This window comes from Cornus florida, unplaced genomic scaffold (genome assembly GCF_030987335.1).
Source record: "Cornus florida cultivar Cherokee Brave unplaced genomic scaffold, ASM3098733v1 CherokeeBrave_3.0.0_Hap2_Chr06, whole genome shotgun sequence".
NCBI lineage: Eukaryota > Viridiplantae > Streptophyta > Magnoliopsida > Cornales > Cornaceae > Cornus > Cornus florida.
Window position 1 is genome coordinate 80,974,581 of NW_026775576.1, and position 21,493 is coordinate 80,996,073.

A 21,493-nucleotide genomic window follows, 5' to 3' on the forward strand; every position below is an offset into this window, starting at 1 on the left:
AAATAAAAATGTATGGTTTTGACTGAACAAAAATCTCACAAACTTTAACAAAATGCAATCATCAGGAATAATGCAGAGAAGTGTTTTAATAATTTTTATGAGGATTAGCTATAAAATTTGTCATTTAAAAAGTGACAAGTAAAAATGTTAGCACATATGTTATTATTGTTGTTGTTGGCATTTTTGCCATCTTGGTCACCTAATTCTTTAGGGCACCCTTGGCTTAATTTTCTAGGGGATGTTTTCTGTTTTATGAAAACTGAAAATTAGGAAAGTGTACAAAAACATGCTTGGTCTGCATTTTTCAAGAATCATTTTTGAAAACTTGGTTAAAAAAAATGTATCTTCTTTTATGGTTATCTGAAATAATTTTCTATTTAATAAGTTCTTGAAAGCTTTTTCTGAGTGACAAACTAAACAGGTTATTAGTTTCTCCTCTTTTCCAATACTTTCATAACTGTCATATGTGATTAAAATATAATTTTAGATATTTTTCTCAAATACCATATTAACCAAAATGCTTGACAAGGAAAGTTTATCTACTTTTATTAAACATAAGGGGACATTAATGTAATTTTTCTTTTCTCCTCTTGAATCACATAATGTATGTGTATGCAAATGTTAATGGAGTAATGATATCTTCAAGTTACGACTACTGTAAAGTCTGTAAGAATGAATTTCTATTTTTGTTTCACAAGATTTGGACGGGAATGACATTTAACTTAATGATATAACATTTTCATCGCGGAATAGTAGGAGAGGAATTCAAGTCCGAATGTGTGCAAAAAGACGTGTTTGAGTGTGTGTTCCCTGCCAGTGCAATAAAAAGAGTTAGCTACAATTCCGAACCCTCTGTATTTTTTTTCCTTCCTCTAGCTCACTATATGTAGTAGTAGGTGTTCTAGCATATCATGTAGTTTAGCTTATTCCCTTAAAATTAAAATGTAGACCACACAACAATATTTTGACAAAACGTTTGTTGAAATAAATATATGACAAGAAATGGAAGGGCAAAATCATTTTACATTTGTGAAAAATGTTGGAATAACACCTTTGATAATGAAAATGAGGGGACATCAAATAAGAGGATTTGTTATTTATGAAAAAAAAAAAAAAAAAAAAGCTAAGAGGATTTGTTATTTGTTGAAATAAATATATGACAAGAAATGGAAGGACAAAATCATTTTACATTTGTGAAAAATGTTGGAATAACACCTTTGATAATGAAAATGAGGGGACATCAAATAAGAGGATTTGTTATTTATGAAAAAAAAAAAAAGCTAAGAGGTGATTTCATGTGAGGAAAGATCAACTATGGAGTGAGAAAGAAAGTGTCAAAAGAAGACTATCAAAATTAACACATAACAAAAATAGTGATATGGTGTATTATATAGCTTAATCAATGTCATAACTTTTATCCTTCTTTTCTCAACTCTCTTTTTCTTTCTATTTTCTCACCTTGCCAAAGTAGACTAATTTAGTCACCAAAATTGTGATGGCAAAGTAAAAAAATTATTCATAATATATTTTCAAGGCTGTCATTGGTGACATGAAATTAGAGTCTTAAAATTGAAATTAATAGAAGTGAAAAAAATTTATGATTTAATTTTTTGAATTATTTTTCTCAAATTTTATCGATTCTAATTTAAAAACTCTAATTTCATACACGTCAAACATAACATTAAAGTATTTCATATTACAAAACACATCACGCACCTCGCACCATCAAATTATCAAATCTAACATTATTTTTTAAAAGTTGTGGCTTTGAAGTCGTACTCAAAAAGAGATGCAAATATAAAGGATTTCACATATAAAAATATTGGTAGTGGATTAAAGAAATGCAGATTAAAAAAATAATAATAATAAAAGATTAAACAAATGGCAAAGTGAAAATAAAAACAAATGAGGGAGAGATTAGAGAATTTGGAAAAATAGCGGACGCGGTCGAAGAAAGATAAACCTGTTTTCGCGTTTATTGCTGTACTCCACCTTCTTCACATCTGTCTTCTCTCTCTCATATGAATAGACCGCGTCCGTATATATATATAAAAGTGTACATGTATAACAGTGCATGTATTATCTTTGAACACAGAGGAAAGTAAGAGATCTGTGGGAAAACTAGACGGGTGAGTATAGATCTGACGATTTCCTCTCCCTTTTTCCTTTCCCACGACGCTGACTGAAAGAATCAAGAAAGGAAAGGAAGGGAAAGATGAAAATGGAATGGATTGATCGGTGTTGCTCCAACTCTTCTTCTTCATCAGTGCTTGTGTTTCTGTTTTTGTTCCTCTTCTCTGCTGCTTCTGCTTCCACTTACATATCAGGTGTGTGTTTGTGTGTGTGTCAATTCTAATAAACTGTCTACATCTATTTAATCAATTTAATCACCTTTCCTAATCATGCTATATAATTCTTGTTAGAGTTCTCTATCTATGTATACACACACTATATCCATATGTAATTATATGTGTGTATGGTGCAGATGATATTTTTGGGTCTCACTCTTCCACCGGCCGGAACCTGCTTCAGGCCAAGAAAGGTCTATTTTCTTTTCAATTACAGCCTCTTCTACACAAAATTATTTGTGGGTTCAGTTATAATGCATTAATCTTCCGGATTCATGAGCTCAGATTTCAGTCTTGTTGTTGCCCCCTCTTTTTTGGGGCTTTTTATAGAATAAAAATTACATGAATTTTTTGTTATGCTTGGTTCACCTGCAAGATTAAAGATTTATGTCAACTTAAAAATGTAACTATCTCAGAGCGTGTCTGGAGTGAGAAATTCAGATTCCAAACTTTTGAGTCTTCCTCTTTTTTCTCCCTTTTTGAGTTAAATGAGTGCAATGTTATATGGGTATAATATGCTCTCTACAAGGACTTCACAATTCTATATATATATAAATATATATATATATATATATATATATATATCCGGTTGTTGTTGTTGGGGGATGGGTTTTGAGGTGGAGTCATCCAACAATAGAAAACAGAGTTCATAGTTTTTTAAAACTGAATTTCTTCCTGACTTAGCTAAATGGTAAGATGTTTTAGTAATATAGCTAAGGACAGCCTGTCATGTGTATTTTTTGTGGTTATGATTAGGATGCTTTTTGCTTTGGTGAGTTGATCATTTGTTACTTTGAAATTGCAGTATTTTGTTCTTTGAGGTTCTTGTTTAAAACTACTACTTTTTTTTTAGAATAGCGAAATACAGTAATAAGAAATAATAGAGAGAATTTCGATTACTTTTCACTCACCGGAGTGCTGAAAATGCAATGTAAATTCCACTAGTTGTGGTGAAAAAAATGTTGTAATGCAAAAGTTAATTGCTAAACTACTGGTCAAAAACATGATAAGCAGGATTTCCTGCATTAAATTGTGCGGCAATGTTGAAGTGGTTTCTATATGGTGGTAGGTCATTGCATATCCTCATACTTGTTATGATTTGCTTCTAAACATTTTCCAATGATTGCCATTGCATGTTGCACTAGTAAAAGATGTTGGCATGACATCTAAAGGAAAAAATGGAGTTATAGGGGTTCTGTTCTTAAGGTCTTTCACCAAAACATTCTTGTTGGATTTTATGACTAAGTCCTGTATTTATCAGGAGGTTTTGTGCTCTGAAATTTTGATGACTCCCAGCAAATGATAATATAAACAACAATAATATTAATTTTTTTAATAAAAAACAATAAATAATAAAATTTAAATATTGATTTATAATATTTCCATTCAATACATATATAATTGAATAAAATTTATGTATTTCATCTCTTGCGCAAGACCTCATAATTAGTATCATTAAATGTTTTTCTCAAACATTCTATGGAATCCTATTCATTTTTCCTTTTTTCAAAATTAGAAATCTTACTTTGAAGAACAATATTGGCTAAAAAGGAGATTTGGGGGTTTCTTTCAGAAGGGCTTAGGGTTGAGATCTAAGATTCTTATAATTCTTCCACTTGGTGCTTTTTCTTTGGAGAGAGATTAATATAGTAAAATAGGGAAACTGGCGGCTAAAATAAAGAAGATGAAATTTATGTGCATATTGAGAATTAGAAGCATCGAAAATTTGGTTAAGAAAGGAGAAAGTTTGACTTAAGAAATGGTTGGAAAACCTGAAGTTAAATTTTTTAAAAGAATTTTAAAAGGGGCAAGTTATAAATTATAAGATTGATATACATATAAGTGAAAGAAAAGAAAAATAACAAAAACTGCCCCCACTGGGCTATATGTGGTTTCGCCACTAACGATATCCATTTGGTAGGTTAGCATGCTTGCATCCCCCTACAGTATTATTACAATTATACATGTAGATCTCTTTACATGGTTATAAGGTTTCTGATACTAAGTTCATTTGAGGTGGAAACTGTATTTATTTGTGTATTTGGGCGTGTGAATTTAAATTAATGACATTGTAATGGAGTATGTAAATAAAACCATCATCATATTTTTTTAAAAATAAAAAAGAAGATGCTAGTTCTAAAAGACTTCTGCATCAAAATGAATCCATTGAACTCGTCATTTGATTGAAATAAAGTGAAAAATTCATATGTATCTACAAATGCTTTGCATATCTGAAATGGTTAGATTAGACTTCCCCCCAATGATGCCTAGTGATATTTTGATTCGTGTCATTTGCAGCTTGCCCTGTAAACTTTGAGTTTCTGAACTACACAATTATCACCAGTCAATGCAAAGGACCGCAGTACCCACCAAAACTCTGTTGTGGAGCTCTTAAAGAATTTGCCTGCCCCTATGTAGATGAATTGAATGACTTAACTAATGATTGTGCCTCGACCATGTTCAGCTACATCAACCTCTATGGGAAATACCCACCCGGTCTTTTTGCCAGTGAGTGCCGGGAAGGGAAGTTAGGACTTGAATGTCCTGCATTAGCACCAACAGAATCAGCCAATTCCAGTGGGAGTGAGATCATATGCAATCCATCCCAGTTGCTTATGCTCATAGCAGGCTTCCTAGTTCTGTTGTTGCGGTTGTTCTAAAAGCTCAAACATCATTTTCATTTTTCAAATGTTGTAATTTTTTTGTTGTACTTTCCTAATCTTGTGAGAATCACAGTTTCTAAGGGTTTAGACCATTCTTAGCGTGTATCTGCTCTCTTTCTAGATTTCATATTCTTTATCAAGTGTACCCCTTTCAATTTCTTTTATGGTTTGTGCATTACTGGACCATACGTACTGCAAAATAGAATTATTGACCTTCTGCAATAGCTTTTTGAGTTGAAAATTTAAGCAGATAGTGTTATGCATTTGTTGAATATGCTTTTGTTTTCATTTGTACGTATCTTCCGGCCGGGTGTTTTCTTTCCTGTTCCTTGGTATATTTACAAGCGTTTGTATAATACATGATATCTTCTATGTCTTTAGCCGGTTGAAAGCTCCATCAAGCCAATTAAGTTTTCTTTCAATTCCCTCTCTCTTCTTTATACACCCTCCAAGGCTCTGTTTGGTTCAATTTTTTATTCTGAGAACCGAATAATTGTGAAAGGCTGCATCCTACCAGAAAAGGCTTTGAGGGGTGCCATACATGGTAGCCATGTTGCTGTATCTATCAATTTATAGTTATATGATCAAAGACAGCCTGTTCTGATTATTTTGTATGTGCCATATGGCTGACTATGAGGATGCTTATGGTTTTGGTGACTTTTTGTTATTATACTAATTTAAATGTCTAGTCTTTTATTCTTGTAAACCATTATAAACCTTAATTGTTGTCCAATTAATAATGTATATTGCAATTTATGTTCAGCAAGCTCTGTGCTGTATGCCAACTTTGAGGTCTCTCTCTCTCTCTCTCTCTTGAATCATAATGGTTCGTCTTGTTGCATGCCAACTTTTATTGAGTAATTGTGTCTGCTGGTTTAAAATTTAGATACCCTTCAGATCACCTAAGATGGGTATTATTTGACATGCCAGGGAAGAGGAAAAAAAATATTAATAAATCATCAATTTCTAGTACTAAAAATGGCTGTGGGCCCCCTTCCGATTAAGCCCCAGTTAGCAACGGAGCCCCACAATTGTTGAAGGCTATTGCGTATTATTAAGAAAAACACTACTATATTATACTGGGATAATTACGAAAACATGGAGTTTTGGAGATTAATTTACTAAGTTATGGAGTCAAAGTCTACATTTTTCTAAATTATAGATTTAGGTACCACCCTTGTGCATTTAAGTACCACTTGTAAGTATCCCTCTTGGACAGAGGTACCATTTTTCGTGCAAATGACAAAATGTTGATTTTGACTTCATAACTTTGTAAATTAACCTCCAAAACTCCATGTTTCTGTAATTATATATATAAAGCAAATGTGGGGTTTGGGACTTTTTCCAGAATAACTTTCTCAAATTTGATGTAGATAATAACTCAACTTATTACTGTTAGCCATTCCCCGTACCTAGCAGTTCCATGACTAATATAATCGTGCATATTTTACCACTCCACCGATACTTCCATCTCTTAAATCATTTTATTTATTTATTTTTAAGAAATTAAATCAAACACACCAAAGCAATAGAGAGATCATACCATCATCCGGACTAGAGACAGTTGTTGCCAAAACAAATGTACAATTAATTATTGTCCACAAAAGCACGGCTTTGACAATTGCAAGTAGCCAATATTGATTTGGCAATAGAGAGAGTCCATTAAAAATAGGGATTACAATGAGAGAACTTGAGAAAATAAATGATATCCCAGTAAAATTTAACTTATTCATACAAATTTGAGTATATCACCGTATCATTATTATCATCCTTGATTTAATCCCACGTGAATGGTGGCCGCGTAAACATAACATTATGCTGTACATTATTACATTTCATCTGCATGGCATATACATTACTTTGCCATTGTGACCCACCAAATTACAAGATATATATATATGCTCATACTTCAAAATTAAGAATAACGGCTTCCCTATTTTCAGATAACAAAGTAACAGTATCACCTGACATCTAATATCTTAAAATCTCACAGTACTAGGTAAATGAGTTGGGACACTTTCACCATATTAGGCTGCGTCTGGACTTTTGTCGGAACTGCTTCTTTGTTATGCACCAGGAATTAGGGAAAGTGCTCAACTGTATTAACACGTAACAGATTCAGATCAGGGATCACTGAATAACGAATGGAATTCTTATGTATTGGGGCCAAGCCGTTTTAACTTTGAATGTGATTCGAAAGGAATCTTTAATTTCTTTCTTGCCTAGGTATTGTTCCAGTGCAACAGAATTCAATAATTTCAATCACTAGCTCGAACAATCCCAACTGGGATGAAGTGAGTGGAGAATATCTATGGTAGATTGACAAATGTTCTAATTCATAAAAGATATTGATAGATTAGCATGCAATATATGGCAACTTGCGTGGACGGCATATTCAAACAAGTATAGTGATGTACAGCAGTAGTAGAGCTTACATTGCTGACAAGCTTTGCCCCAAACCATGCAGAATCTGCACCATAAGGAGGAGGAATGACTCTTATTCCACTGGAAATGGGTGGGTAAAGATGTCCTTGGAGTTCCTTCTCTAGCCTTTCTGGACAAGACGGTTCAAAAAACAAAGTCCAGAGCATCAATTCAACATCTAGAGGGAAATCAATTTCTTTAATCATTTAAATTATGCATTACATTTTTGGTAATTATTTCTAAAATATATTTTCAATTCCTTTTGATTTAAAAGATTCCATTTCCTCTCTCATCTCGTACTTTGTCACAGCAAACAGAAATAGTTCATATGGATATCTGGATTCTACCTGCAAGTCCTGGCAAACAAGCCGACCCTCCAGCCAAAACTACGGTCTTGAACCAATCATCATCACCGGTTAATTCTGCAGCTTGGCAATGGTCCATGCAAAGCGACACTGCCTGATGCAAACCCATTGCACGCCTGTACCACAGGGCACATGTAACCAGACCACAAGGAGGCGAAGGAAGGACAAATAAGGACACACACAACAAGTAAAGGAAGCTTTTAAGAATGATATGGAAGAATTAATGCTAAATAACAATAACAAGTAATACTAAATATTAATTAATTCAACGAATTCCCCAGTCATAAACTTTTACATGTAATTTTCACATTAATTAAGTAAAAATAACCCATTATAAGTGAACTACAAAAAGATAAAAACCCTGTAATATATGAATTCATAATCCATCATTTTTTTATTTTTTTTATTTTTTTATTTTATCTTTTCTATTTTCTTGGTAAATAGTTTGCCCATGATTTTATTGTATTCCTCTACACATGAAGGACCATTCTATAGCCCCTCAAAGTCGTCAGCCCAGATCAATTTTTGGCAGCTGAGCTTCTTCTACACCATTTTTAAACTCAACTCGACAAAACCATAGCCCAAATATTAGGGATCAGCTGAATCTTGCTTCGCCCGTTTGCTTTGTCAAGAAGGACCAGCTGCTACAAAAAGAGATAAACCCAAAATCATATTGTATTTCTCTGCATACTAAGGGCCATTCTATAGCCCCTCAAGGTCATCAGCACAGACTCAACTCAATAAAGCCATACCCCAACTAAATGAGATAAGCTACACGAATCTTGCTTCACCAGTTAACTTTGTCAAGGGAGACCAGCTACTACATAAACAATTTACTGATTCTCAAGAACATCCAAAAGGGACATTGCAGGAAAATATATAACCATGTCTTAATATAATAGAAACCAAAATGTAAGGAGGCACAAACTTACACTCCAGCAATGCGTGGCTGGAATAGAATCTCGCCTGTTTGGAAACGTTCTTTTGATAGAGTAAACCAACCTTCTGCCGCAACTTCAAATGATTTATGTGTATCTTTGCATAGCTCAGATTCATAATCAAGAGCAACATAACATAGGTTCTGTTAGATCATTCAACAAAAACATCAGGCATCTAAGAGAATATCTCACAGAAAAAAAAGTATAGAATATTGTACCAAGTAACAAATTGAAGTCGAACATATAGGAAGGAAGCACATTCATGTACAACTGTGATTTCATTTTTTTGGAGAAAATATAAATAATAAGAAGAATAGAAAAAGGTTATTTTGTTAGATTATTAAGATATTCATTTGTTCCAGGCACATGTATTATGAGTTCCCTTCCTCGCTTGTAAAAAGGCCCTCTGGCATGTTATCTAGTTGTCCTTGGGATTATTGACAATTCACTTAAAATCTTATTTTAGGATTCATTTGTTTTAGCATGAGGATTTAACAGGACTTACCAAGGAGCCACTCAGTACAATATTACCAAGTAAGCCAAGACTATTAGTGTGTGGTTATCCACTGAAAATGATACATGTTATTAGCTGAACCAAATCTAAGGGCCATCCACATAAAGAGAATAACTGGAGTAGCGAGTACGCCATATTCTAGAATCTACAAACTTCTTTTAATATATTTGCAAACTATTTTCCAAAATCTGGAAGCATGCAAAGGTAAAAACTATAAGATCGGTTAAAAAAAAAAAAAAAATAAAGAATAAAGAAAACCTAGCTTCAGATAAGGAAGTAGGAACAATCTAATGATGAAAATCCCATCCCATGGCAAGATGCCACGTCTGAACCACACATGCTGAATAGCCAGCAACACACTAGCCTAACTTTTCAAAATAATGAGAATCAGTCAGATAAAAAGGACAGCGATAGTACCTCTTTCAATGTGCGTACAGTATACAGCGAGCCAAAATTTATATTTCTCTGTTGCATCAGCTCCCTAAGAAATCCTGTAAGTTTCAATGCTCCCATCCCCACGACTTCCACACCAACCTTGCGCATTACTTTACCATGTAAAACTGTAGAACAGAAAACATAGAACATGGAAGTCCCAGGTGATTTTGACGCACAATTCAGACTAAAACAGAGAGCAAGTAAAAGTGAATCAGCAAACATGAATGAACACCACGAATTACTTTATGCATACTCAGCATGGAAAACGTAAGAGAGTTACCAACTGGATTGCCGAAAACAGTTTGAAAGAGTAAAGAAATGTGCATCAATTGTACTGGATGTAAACAAAGCACCCATAGCTGCCACTAGTGACAACATTGCAAGGGCTCAATCTAAGCATTGTCCTCAGGAAATCAATTGCTTTGGGGGAAAATGTTTCATAAAGCTTTAAGTTCACTTGGACAGGATAACTGCAGCAAGATTCTTTATATAACAGTTCCAAATTAGGAAAGATTAAATAGAGATCAGTATAGCTTACTTGGAACAACTGATGTCTGGTGAAAACCAATATTAACAACAATTCCTGAAGTCTGTCTTGCTGCATATAAAGCTAAAGTTGCCTACACTTATGACAACAACTGCATTAGGAAGGCAAGAGATAACAAGAACTTCAGAGATTTACATCAGCCATTCCGGGAAAATAAATGACTCGGACCAAAATTTGATTTAAAAATCCGAGAAAGGATAAATATAAAAGCATCCAACTACTCATAAACCTTTAGGATGTTCATAAGAAATAAAGTTTGGTGTGTGATATCAATCTATTGTCCATAGCCTCATGGTAGGTCTGAAGTAAATATCCCCTGTTCTTATTCATGTATCACCGGTGGCAAAAGTAATTATTAGCTGTGAGAATACAAGGAAACCAATTACAGACGCTCATTATCCTTGCAAGTTCCATATAAAAGACAATCTGAACAGCTAATCAAATACCTAGGGCTAGATACCAGGTTTGATTACTGAAATCCAGTTTAAGAATGTGGCAGATCTCAAATAAAAACTGACACGATATCAACTGATTTAGCATGCAACTTCAGAAACAGAAATCGCATCCCTACCTTAAAATACGGAAAACATGAGAAAAAAATAATTGTAGCTTTCAATTTCTCAGGCTTGATGCACAATAAAAGGTCAACACTAATTCCTACCGTTATAAATATGTACCATCTGCCTCTAGCTTGGCACTACTAATCTAAAATTACTTCTCGAAAATGGTAAGAGGATGGATTTGAATTGAAAACAAGTTGAATAATGTTTGAGATTGCTTTCATGCTTTACTGGATAACATTAAGTGGGTCTTCTTGTAATTCAATTTTAGTCGGAGGAAGGAACTCCCTGAGAATGTAAAGTAAATTAATAGTAATAGAAACGTTTTCACTGAATTAGACCTATAAAACCACAATAGATTTGTCTCTATTTTTGTATACAAGAGTCACAAGATCAACTTAATTCACTGCAGGAGCAAAATTGATACATTGAGAAAAGAACACAGAAAGTTGGTGTCAAATATTCTTAAAAGACTTATTTCCCCAACTACTTCAGCAGCGACTAGTGGATGAAGATTACAAAGTATCTTATGATGAATACAAGTATAATTGCATATAGTCTATGGGTCTATATATGACTCTTACAACAAGAAAATATAACTCATAATCAATCAGGCATGGCGCAACATGTAATTTGTACGAATAATTACAGAGTCCTGTAAAAATGCATACAAACCTTCAAGTGTTTCCAGAAATTAATGATAAGGAAATTCCATCAAAATAATGATATAAGAGAATTTTCTTAAGCAAAAATTTGTTTCATGGGTCTAGTTCAAAGCCAAATATATGTAAGAACGCAAGTAACTATTAGGAAGCAATGGGAAATTATAACTGGAAGGACAATTATAGATTAAGTAGGTACACTAAGGTGACAGGATATGCAAGATGGCACAACTGTAAAATGTGTGATATATCTTCTAGGTCATTAGACTCTTATGCTCCGTTTGGTAAGAAGGAAGAAAATTGGATGGAGAAGAATAGATGAATGAGACATCCCTAGAAAAGAGATTGTGTACTTCTCCCTTTTTGTTTGGTTGGATGGAAGAGAAGAGAATGGGAAAATAACTTATTTTGTTTGTTAGGAGAGAAGAGAAGAGAAAGTGTTAATTATATAGAAAGTTTTGTAATTTAAAAACTTTTATAATAGTCTAGCCTTTTTTTTTTCCTTTGCGTCTTCCGTCCATATTTGGAGGGATGAAAATTTGTGGAGGAAGGATGACTCATCCATCCTCTTTTCGCTTCTCTCCTTGCCTCCTCTCTACCAAACGAAGGAAGTTAGTTTTTTCATTCCTATCTTCCCTCCATCCTTCTTCCTTCCTTCTTACCAAACGGAGCATTAAGAGCATTTCAGTTTCCTAATTTATAATTTTCGAAAATAAAAGTCACCAGAATGTACTAAAATACTCTACCTGATTGACGGCACAAACAGCAGGCACATTCATGTCAAACAGAGCCGAGTAGATGGCTTCTTTTAGCTGTCTTCTAGCTGCTTTGGCAGATTCAGTATCTGGAATAATAGATAAAGAGAAATCGGGCTATTTAATAACACATTATGTGTATGAAAAGAAAAAAATCTTATGTGCTCAGCCAAATCATGAATTACTTCATGAGACAAGGTGGTCATCTATCACATCATGAAATCTCATGAATAGATCAGCAAATGAAACAAAGAGAACGTTAAAATTTGCTGAAGGCTTTTGGGGTGTGGGAAACCGTTAGTCATTCACTATGGTAACAGGAATTCATCAAAGTAGTTTATGTCTTCTTCTTCTTCTTCTTTTTTAATTTTTCTTTTTGATAAGTATAAAGTAGTTTAATGTCTATTGTCTTCTGGGACTGAATTGGAAATGTAAAATCCTTCTGTGGGAAATCCAAGCAGAGCAGGAAGTATAGAAAACTGGAAGGAAAGTATGCAGCTTGCAAAAGTAAAATTTGATGGATCCAACTATTTAACCTGTATCCAGTCAGCATGTGTGTCATAATGAGGAATGATGCAGACTCTTATGCTATGTTCGGTAGGAAGGAAGGAAGGGGTGTGGAGAGAAATAGGAAGGAAAGAACGAACTTCCTTTGTTCGGTAGAGTTGATACAAGGAAAGAAAGGAAAATAGGAAGGATGACACATCCTTCCTCCTTTACAAATTTTCATCGACCCATTCTTGGGTGGAAGAAAGGAGGGAAGACAAATGGACTATTATGAAGTTTTAAATTAAATATTATCCTAAATTATACAAGTTTTAAATTACAATTCTATCCTCTATAGATTACAACATTATAAATATTATTGGATATAATTGTAAAAACAATGAAAACTTTATCTTTCCTTATCTTTTAATGAACATAGTAAATTATTAGTTTCTTCTCTTCTCTTCTATCCAACCGAACAAAAAGAAGGAAATACACAATCTCTTCCCTAGGGATGTCTTATCCATCCCTTCTTCCCTCCCTTCCATTCAATTTTTTTCTTTCCTTACCGAACATAGCATTAGCAATGAGGATAATGGAGATACAGTCCAAGAAATGTTTTAAACTTTAGAAGCCCCCAGACGCCGGCGGATCTGGCCAATGCAAGCAACTACCGGGTTGGTTCATTCGCCATCTTTCAAATTAAATAAGGTTCACTTGATATAGTGACTCCATAGCTAGTCTATGTGAACATGATCGCATATTTGCCAGCTCCATTATGCACGGAAAAGGTGTTAGCCACTTCAAAGCATCTATGGGAAGTATTGATCAAGTTCTTAAGAGAAATCTCAAGTGAATTGTAAGATATTCAAAGGTATTACTAGGGTCTCCAGAAGATCACTGTTAGTTTTTCCACATAAATTTAAAACTTGAAAACCAACCTAATTCAGAATGAGCCTTTTTCAGTATGTCGTGCATTAGAGTTTGTTGAATAACCAATGTCACAAAGGTGCATAAACAATCGAGCATCACAAGTTCATACATGTTATTATTATTGTTAGTATCACTATTATCATTATCATTATTTAAACTTATCAAAAAAAAAAAAAAATCATTATCATTATTTAAGGAACCATATCTAGAAACAATGGTGCTTCTGCAGTAACCAAATCAGCCCAACACTTCCCTTCCAAATGAAGTCAGCTTAAATTAAAATATTCATCGGGGAATGATTTTAAATTTAGGTGTATTTCTTACATTATAAGTGCTGAATTGTGGCATTTCAATTTATAGCATGTGCAATTATTAGAAGTGGCACCAAATAAAGATAAAATGAGGATCACCATCTGAGATGGTGTGACATTGTGCAATACAAACCACTTTATGAACTGGTACAGAGGAGTGATCTCATTCAAGTTGAGGATGTTAAAGAAAAATAGGAAGCAGAAAAGAATGAGGATTGCCAATGCGAAAGGACGTGGTTGCCTAGACTTATCCTAATATATGATTTAAAGATTGACTTGGGATGTTCAGTTTAGAAGACGCTTTCACGACTGGGAGATTGAGGAGGTTTCTCGTTTTTTGGAGGTTCTGTATCGCCAGGTGATCACAACTGGGGATTCGGATTGTTGGCAATGGGTTCCTAACTCTCAGGGTCGTTTTGAGGTTAAGTCCTTTTTTAGGTGCCTTTCGGTTGGTGATGGAGGCCCTTTCCCCTGGAAGTCTATTTGGCGTTCTAAGGCTCCCCTTAAGGTTGCCTTCTTTGCTTGGACTTCTATCCTGGGTAAGATTTTAACCCAAGATAATTTGAGGAGGAGGAAACAGGTGGTGGTCAATCGTTGGTATTTGTGCTTGTGTGATGAGGAGAAAGTTGATCACCTTCTTCTTCATTGTAGCATGGCCAGAGACTGTAGGGATTTGATGCTTGGATTATTTGGGGTCCAATGGGTTATGCCTTGTTCCTCTAGAGGGCTGATTGAGGCTTGGAGAGGTGTTTCTGTTGGGGATATCGTGCGGGGTGCTTGGAGGGCAACGCCTCTTTGTATTTGGTGGTGCATTTGGCTTGAGAGAAATCGGAGATATTTTGAGGGAAAGAAGAAACCTGTTTCTATGCTTAAGTTCTATATTATTTCCACTCTTTTTTGTTGGGTCTCAGGGAAAGATTATAGATCTTTAGAGGAGATTTTTGTTTTTTGGGCCTCTTTGAAGGTTTGAGGTGCCCTTGGCCCTTGTGTTTCTTGGGGTTCTGCTCCCCTTTTGAGCGTTTTCTATATAATCTATCTTCCTTATCAAAAAAAAAAAAAAAAATGATTTAAATATTGAAAACAACGAATCCATATGGCAGATCAAAGTAGTCAGGATTAAGGCTTGTTGAATCAAATTGAATTTAAAAAATAATCCATACTGTAAGCCTGTAAGCTAAACAAAATTTATAATGTTGTGTTTTAGGAACTCATTTTAAGTCTCTAACCCTCTTGAAATTTTTGACAGAATGCCCAGAAACTTCTTGCAGAAGACTTACTAATAGTCAAAATCATTCTGTTTTCTTTTACAGAATGGAAGAGTTTGAAAGAGAATTAAGCACGCTGTCAATATGTTTGAGAAGTCAATAATCCTTTAAGGCATCCTAAATCCTGTTGATTATGGTTTTCAGTGTATATGGATTTGAGTGTAGAGATGAAATGAAAACTGGTTTCTAAGTTACAATTTTCACGATAAGATACCCACCCACTAAATTACTTGATATTGTGATTCATGGTGGAGCTATAAATCTGAAAGTGAAGAAACACAAAATAATATATGTGAAATTTAATTTTCTAAACCTATTTAGTTTAAAAAGATGAATATGGATGAGAAGTATTCAACAAGTTCTAGATGCAGAGATTAACCACTCATTTCAAAATTTGCTTTTTAAAAAAATAGTAGATTTAAGAAATTTAAGGACTATGAACCTGTCAAAAGAGGAGACACGTCTTTCTGGACAGAAATGATTAATTATTCATAGTATTATTCCCTACAAACCATTTTGACAATTTTCAAATGCTTGTTTTCTTCTACTCACTCGTCAGTAGGATTAGCATTCATGTTTAGGACCTGTATTCTGCTCTACCTTTCCTTGGTTATAAATTTTTTTTTTTTTGATAAGTACCTTTCCTTGGTTATAAAATAAAAAACGATCTCTTCTCAAAACATAGATGTCAATGCCAAAGACAGATTCATCAAAGAGACACTGTACTAAACATTATACAAAAGAAACAGCACATAAACAAAACCAAGGCCGAAGTTATGGTCCTACTCAAAAGTCAAAAACACCAGGGGCTGGGATATCTGTCGCATGCTGCTCCCCATGTGATAGAAGTTTTCTGACTTCAAAATTTAACACTAAACAAAAGCAGTATGCAATGAGAGATAAATTTTGGATTTAATAAGAGTGTAGCTGACCATCATAATGGCAGATTGGAATGGACACAACAATTGGCTGCGAAGAAGTTTTCACCTGCATCCTGCAAGGAGTATGATCAAAGTCTTCAAAAGGAGAACAAATATAAAAAAATAAATAGAGCAGAAGCATCAGGTACACAAGGCTTTCCAATCGAAGGACAAAATCAATAACTTACATTACATAAGTTCAGTTCTGTATGCACTGAAAAAAATCTCATCAAATACGTAATGTCAACTACTTCAATGGAAGATCTAACTCGACAGAGTCTTATCTCAACCGGTCGGCTACATGAATCTCATTTCACCACTCTACTCTATCAAAGGCCATAACTTCAATTACACCGCACATCATTATATTTACTATATTTGGTCCTCCCTTTCCCCAAACATTACAACCTCAATATAGACTACATCACTGTTCCTCACTGAGTCATTGGTACAGCGACCATCATAGTTAATTTTCTTTGATTTTATCTCCAATCAGTGCTACTTCAACCATTTCAGGAATGTAACTATCCTTTCTATTAATAAGACACACACATCTCAACATATCTAAACTATTAACCACCATCTACTCCAAAAGTTTGAGCTTGTAAGGAGGGTGTAACTTTAATAATTAAATCCTTCAACACGCCCCCTCACGCGTGGCCTTATGGTCCAACACGTGTTTCAATTTAATTATCAGGGGTGACGGTGAGGTTTTGACACAGTACCTTGCCCTGCCCTGATACCATGCTAACACCCTCTACTCCAAAAGCTTAGGCTTTTAGAGAGGGTGTAACGTTAATACTTAAATCCTTCAATACAAACTAAACGTATTATTTCTATTCATAAGTCACATTTTCTAAATGTATTATTTCTTAACTGTGCAAGTATTATTTCTTAATTGTGCAACAGCCTGTTCTCTATAAGGCATGGTCGGTCTAATACCCATTCTATAGATAATTTATATTTTTAAGATATACTTTGATCAAACAATATGCTAGAAATATCAGCAATTTAAGCCAATCCTAACTTTGTTCTATGAGCAACATCATATCCAAACTCTCCATCTCTTTGAACAATCGAACCTATATAATGAACTGTTCACTTTTTATTATCTCTTGACCCCAAGAGAGAACAGAATCTAGCTAAGTAAAACGTTCACAACTTTATTAAGGAGGGACATTGTCATGAATGGAGCAAGTAAATGTACTTTTTGTACATTAAACAATTAAAATAGCAAATCTAGATTAAAAATAAAATAAATAAATCGTGTACCCATGCTCACAACCGGGAATAATACGATAAAATATCTATATAAATTCAGGAAGTGTTAAGACGCAATACAATACAACCAATACAGAGAACACAAACCTGCTATAAATTGTTGCAAAAAAATGCCGAAGTCTAGAGTACATTGGATTCTCGATGTTACCAAATTCCTGTATATCCAACGAATTTAAGAACATGTATGAAGTGGAGGTTTTTACTCTTTTTGGAAACTACAATTGAATGAGAAAGCGTAATACATCAAAAAACTGCAATGAGGTCAGGTATAAAAGGAATCTCACCAAAAATGTTGCGGAGCGGCCAGATGGAGAAGCGTATTTGCTCCAACCAAACTTGCAATAACCGGAACCACCTAAAATTCAAAAAAAAATGACAGTTCCATAATGTATAAATCTAAGCCGTTCACAAATGTGATTGAGATGATTGATATCGTGAATAGTTGGTTACTTCCATCCATTTATATTTCAAATGCCTCTCTTAACAATCTGAGAGAGAGTTAACTGGAGTCACAAAAAGACAGTACCCACTAGAAGTTTGTTCCAGAAATACTAAAAATAAAATCATACTTGACATTTTCTTTAGATATACGGGAAATTTAATCAATTTATCAACCATCACTTGTATAAGAATATGTATTTATAGTACGCCCCAAAATAGGGTATAAATGCATAAACATGTAAAGCTGAAGATGCACACCGTCGATAATGACGGAACCAGAGACTTGTACTCGCTGACCATAGATATGCATAAATGACAACTGAGACATTTGATTAGGAAATGATCTGCAATCACATACCATATTATTAGGTGAATAATGAAGCAGGAAGTCTATGGACAGCAACAATCAGATTTGTCAGATGTTACTGAACTCATACAAGTAAAAGAACAAAAACAAAAATAACAAGACTAAAAGTGACTTTTCAAATTAATTTATGTTCAACAGTTTAATTAGCCTATAACAAAATCAACAATTAACAGTTAAAGGGCCCATTCTTAGTAACTGTAATGCATAAAAGCAAATTCAGAACAAATTCAGGAACAATTCTCTTTTAGCAAATTTATAAATTGACATTCTCGTAAGTCAACTGATATCAGATATATACTGATATACATATACATTGCATAAAAAGCAACCGCAAACAAGTATCATTCCAATCAGTCAATTCATATATATATATATGGAATTGCTATTCTTATGAAGTATGTAAATAATAATAATAAAATAAAAATTGCTATTCTTATAACCCAATTTATGAAATACTAATCCTGAAATACAGATTTATGTATGTATATAGAAATTGTTCCTGGTCTGACAAATTAAGCGTCCTTACCGTTAGTCAATTCAATTAAAATGAACAACACTAAAGAAGTGAAAATTGAGAACTCACTGAAGAGTATAACCAGATCGCAACTGAGTTTCGGCGAAGAAGACGGAGTCCCACGACTCGTGCAGGTTCCGAAGGAAGTATATCCAGAGCAGATTGTCGGAGACGATGAGCTTCCATGATTTGCAGACCACGCTCAGTTTGGCCGCCTCTTTCGGTCCGACGAACTTCAAGATTTGCATGAATATGTCATTAGGTATTCGATCAAATGCCCCAGCGGAGGACTGAACCCACAGCAGCTGGTGCTGTTGTGTTGGTCGATCGGACGATGACGATGAGTTGGAGCTCGAACGGCTCGAGACTGATCCCCATACCTTTCTCAGAAGCATCGACATCGACTCTGATCGATCAATTCGCCATGTCTGTGATGGGAATTGCAGTTTTGTTGGAATTGAATTGATGATTGGGGAATTTCACAGAGATATTTTTTGGAATTAATTTCAAAGAAGAAAGTGGTGGACTTTGACACTGTCGAGACGCTGATCTGTGTGGGACCCAGTAACAAGACGCTCGTGATTCTCGCGTGGATTTGTAAAAATAGTCTTGGTTGAAAAAAAAAACCAGAATGATTTGGTCTGGTTTTGGAAAGAATCGAATCAATTTCCGTACTAAACGTTAAAAATAGTACTAACTCAGTCCAAAATTACATTGAATAGTTCAGGTATATTCTAAAAGAACATACTAAATTCATTTTTTTTAAATGAAACATTCCAAAATAGAAAGAGAATAAAAGTTTTGGGAGGAGGGAGTAGATTTTGATTCGTTCTAATTTGACTCAGTGTTAGATGATGATTATTATTCTTTTTATAGTTTTATTGTTACAGCAATAATTCAGGGAGGAAAATTAATAATTACGAATTTAATTTATGATATTAAATATGATATTAACTGATAATAATGTGTCTTTTATTACAAACGACATAAATGTTATCTAGAGAAAGTAGTGAGTAACCCGTGCTATGGTACGGTACCCTAATGGGGGTATTCAATACTTTTTCCTGATGAAGTTAGTATTATATTTAAAATTATATATATATATTATTTACATCATTTATAAGAGAGAGAAGTGAAATTATCTTTATATTTATTTGTTTTTCTTTCATACTTGGTTGTGCTGTACACTAGTTGTTGGATGAGTTGGACTCTTGCTTGGGTTCTTCACCTACGGTCTTGGCGTTTACCTATACTTCGTCCGCCTCTTGCTCTATAATTCTCTCCTTTTTCTTTCTTCTTTTTTCTTTTTCTTTTTCTTTTTTCCTTCTTCTTTTTTCTTTTTAGAAGTCTAATTCTCTTTTTTGATCTGCACAATTTTCTATCCTAATTCTTTCTTTAGTTTTTTTTTTTTTTTTTTTCCCAAGTATACTCAAATAAGTAATATTATCAGGAGAACCATCTCTTAACATGAGCAATAAAAAAAAAAATTACAATTTGGATATCAAAAGTTGAATATTAATTGTATTTTTAGACCTTTTATAGTAGAAAATTCACTGTTTAAGTTCTCATAAAGACCACTGCTAAACATGACGATAATTAGATGTGTGTAATCTTATCTCTATAAGAGTTATTTTCGATTTTAAACTGAAGACCTCCAAATTATAATGGAGTGATCTTACCATTGTGACTCACTATTGGAAAAAAAACAAACAATCTAGTTATAAATACCATAAGAAATGGTTGACAACTTTATTCACGAAAATCATACATGAATATCAAACAGTATATACCAATAGGCAGTTTAAGTATGGAAAAGAATCAAGTAATTTTGTGATAATACCATAGGGTTTGTTTGCCAATTGCTTGTGTTTTGTGTTTTTTATTTTTATTTTTCAAACTTTTAACAATTTCTTTATCAAACATGTGTTTCATATTTTTGCTTACAAAAACCTCGAGACAAATGTACGTTACTAAATATGATTCCGAATAATATTAAACACACTTCAAAACATAAAACATTACTTTTGATTTGGATCAAAGCAATAACACAAACCAACTTTGACTCCCAACACAAGCCCATAAGAAATGGTACCATCACTCTAACACCATAGCTCATTTGATAAGAACTCAACTTCATTCCCAGAAATTATACATGAATATCAAAGTGATATATACCAATAAGCTTTACCCTAGATGGAAAGGGCTCTCTCTTTCCCAATGAGAGGCTGAGTGTTTGAATCGGTGAAAAAAATATATATAGACGTTTGTTTGCTTTTCCTATTCTAAAATAAAAACCAAAGTGGTTAAAATTTAGTTTATTTTGATTCTCAATATTTGTTTCTAAGGCACTTCAATTTAGTACTATCAGAAAACTACTTTATTATATGAAAATCATCTTTAAAAAAAAAAAAGAAATAAAATATTAATAAAAGGACAAAATGATGGATTTAACCATTGCTAGCTGATTACTAGCCTATAGTCACATAAAAAAACAAAAAACTTTATTGAACAAAAATATCACGTCATTAAAAATGAATGTGACACTGTCAAGCAACTAAATTTTATGATATGAACACATGAAGTTCACTCAACATAAGTATTTGTTAATGGCATATAATCCTGAAAAAAGAAAAAAAAAAAATGGCACATTTTTGGCATTATTCATATAAAATGACTCTTTTTAATTAATTTTTAATTATTAATTTTTTTTTTTATCGCTTTAATTACTTGAAATTAGTTAGTGATATGACAGCAAAAATGACAG

At 33.7% G+C, this 21,493-nt stretch overlaps 2 protein-coding genes across 7 annotated transcripts; one reads left to right on the top strand and one right to left on the bottom strand.

Moving 5' to 3' along the window:
- The first annotated feature begins 1,946 nt into the window (after window positions 1–1,946).
- On the top strand, window positions 1,947–5,235 carry LOC132312302 (GPI-anchored protein LLG1-like). Its single transcript, XM_059810616.1, has 3 exons — window positions 1,947–2,327; window positions 2,486–2,542; window positions 4,647–5,235. The coding sequence occupies exons 1-3, from the start codon at window positions 2,216–2,218 to the stop codon at window positions 5,006–5,008; spliced, it is 531 nt and encodes a 176-aa protein (XP_059666599.1). The 5' UTR covers window positions 1,947–2,215; the 3' UTR covers window positions 5,009–5,235.
- A 1,466-nt stretch (window positions 5,236–6,701) lies between these two features.
- Window positions 6,702–19,275, bottom strand: LOC132312300 (actin-related protein 8). 6 transcript variants are annotated; one of them, XM_059810610.1, is made up of 12 exons: window positions 18,799–19,250; window positions 18,107–18,192; window positions 17,692–17,762; window positions 17,495–17,562; window positions 16,139–16,200; window positions 12,203–12,300; window positions 10,226–10,307; window positions 9,670–9,812; window positions 8,733–8,881; window positions 7,783–7,916; window positions 7,447–7,565; window positions 6,702–7,108 (listed from the first exon to the last, which is right to left on the bottom strand). In XM_059810610.1, exons 1-12 carry the CDS (start codon window positions 19,128–19,130, stop codon window positions 7,031–7,033), a joined length of 1,422 nt encoding a protein of 473 aa, XP_059666593.1. In that variant the 5' UTR covers window positions 19,131–19,250; the 3' UTR covers window positions 6,702–7,030. The 6 variants fall into 6 exon arrangements, 5 of the variants coding, with proteins under 5 accessions (XP_059666593.1, XP_059666596.1, XP_059666595.1 ...); XR_009483242.1 differs by having other exon boundaries at window positions 7,085–7,108; window positions 7,447–7,561; window positions 18,799–19,266; XM_059810613.1 differs by lacking the exons at window positions 6,702–7,108; window positions 7,447–7,565; window positions 7,783–7,916 and adding exons at window positions 8,021–8,441; window positions 8,553–8,620 and having other exon boundaries at window positions 18,799–19,275.
- Window positions 19,276–21,493: the final 2,218 nt, after the last annotated feature.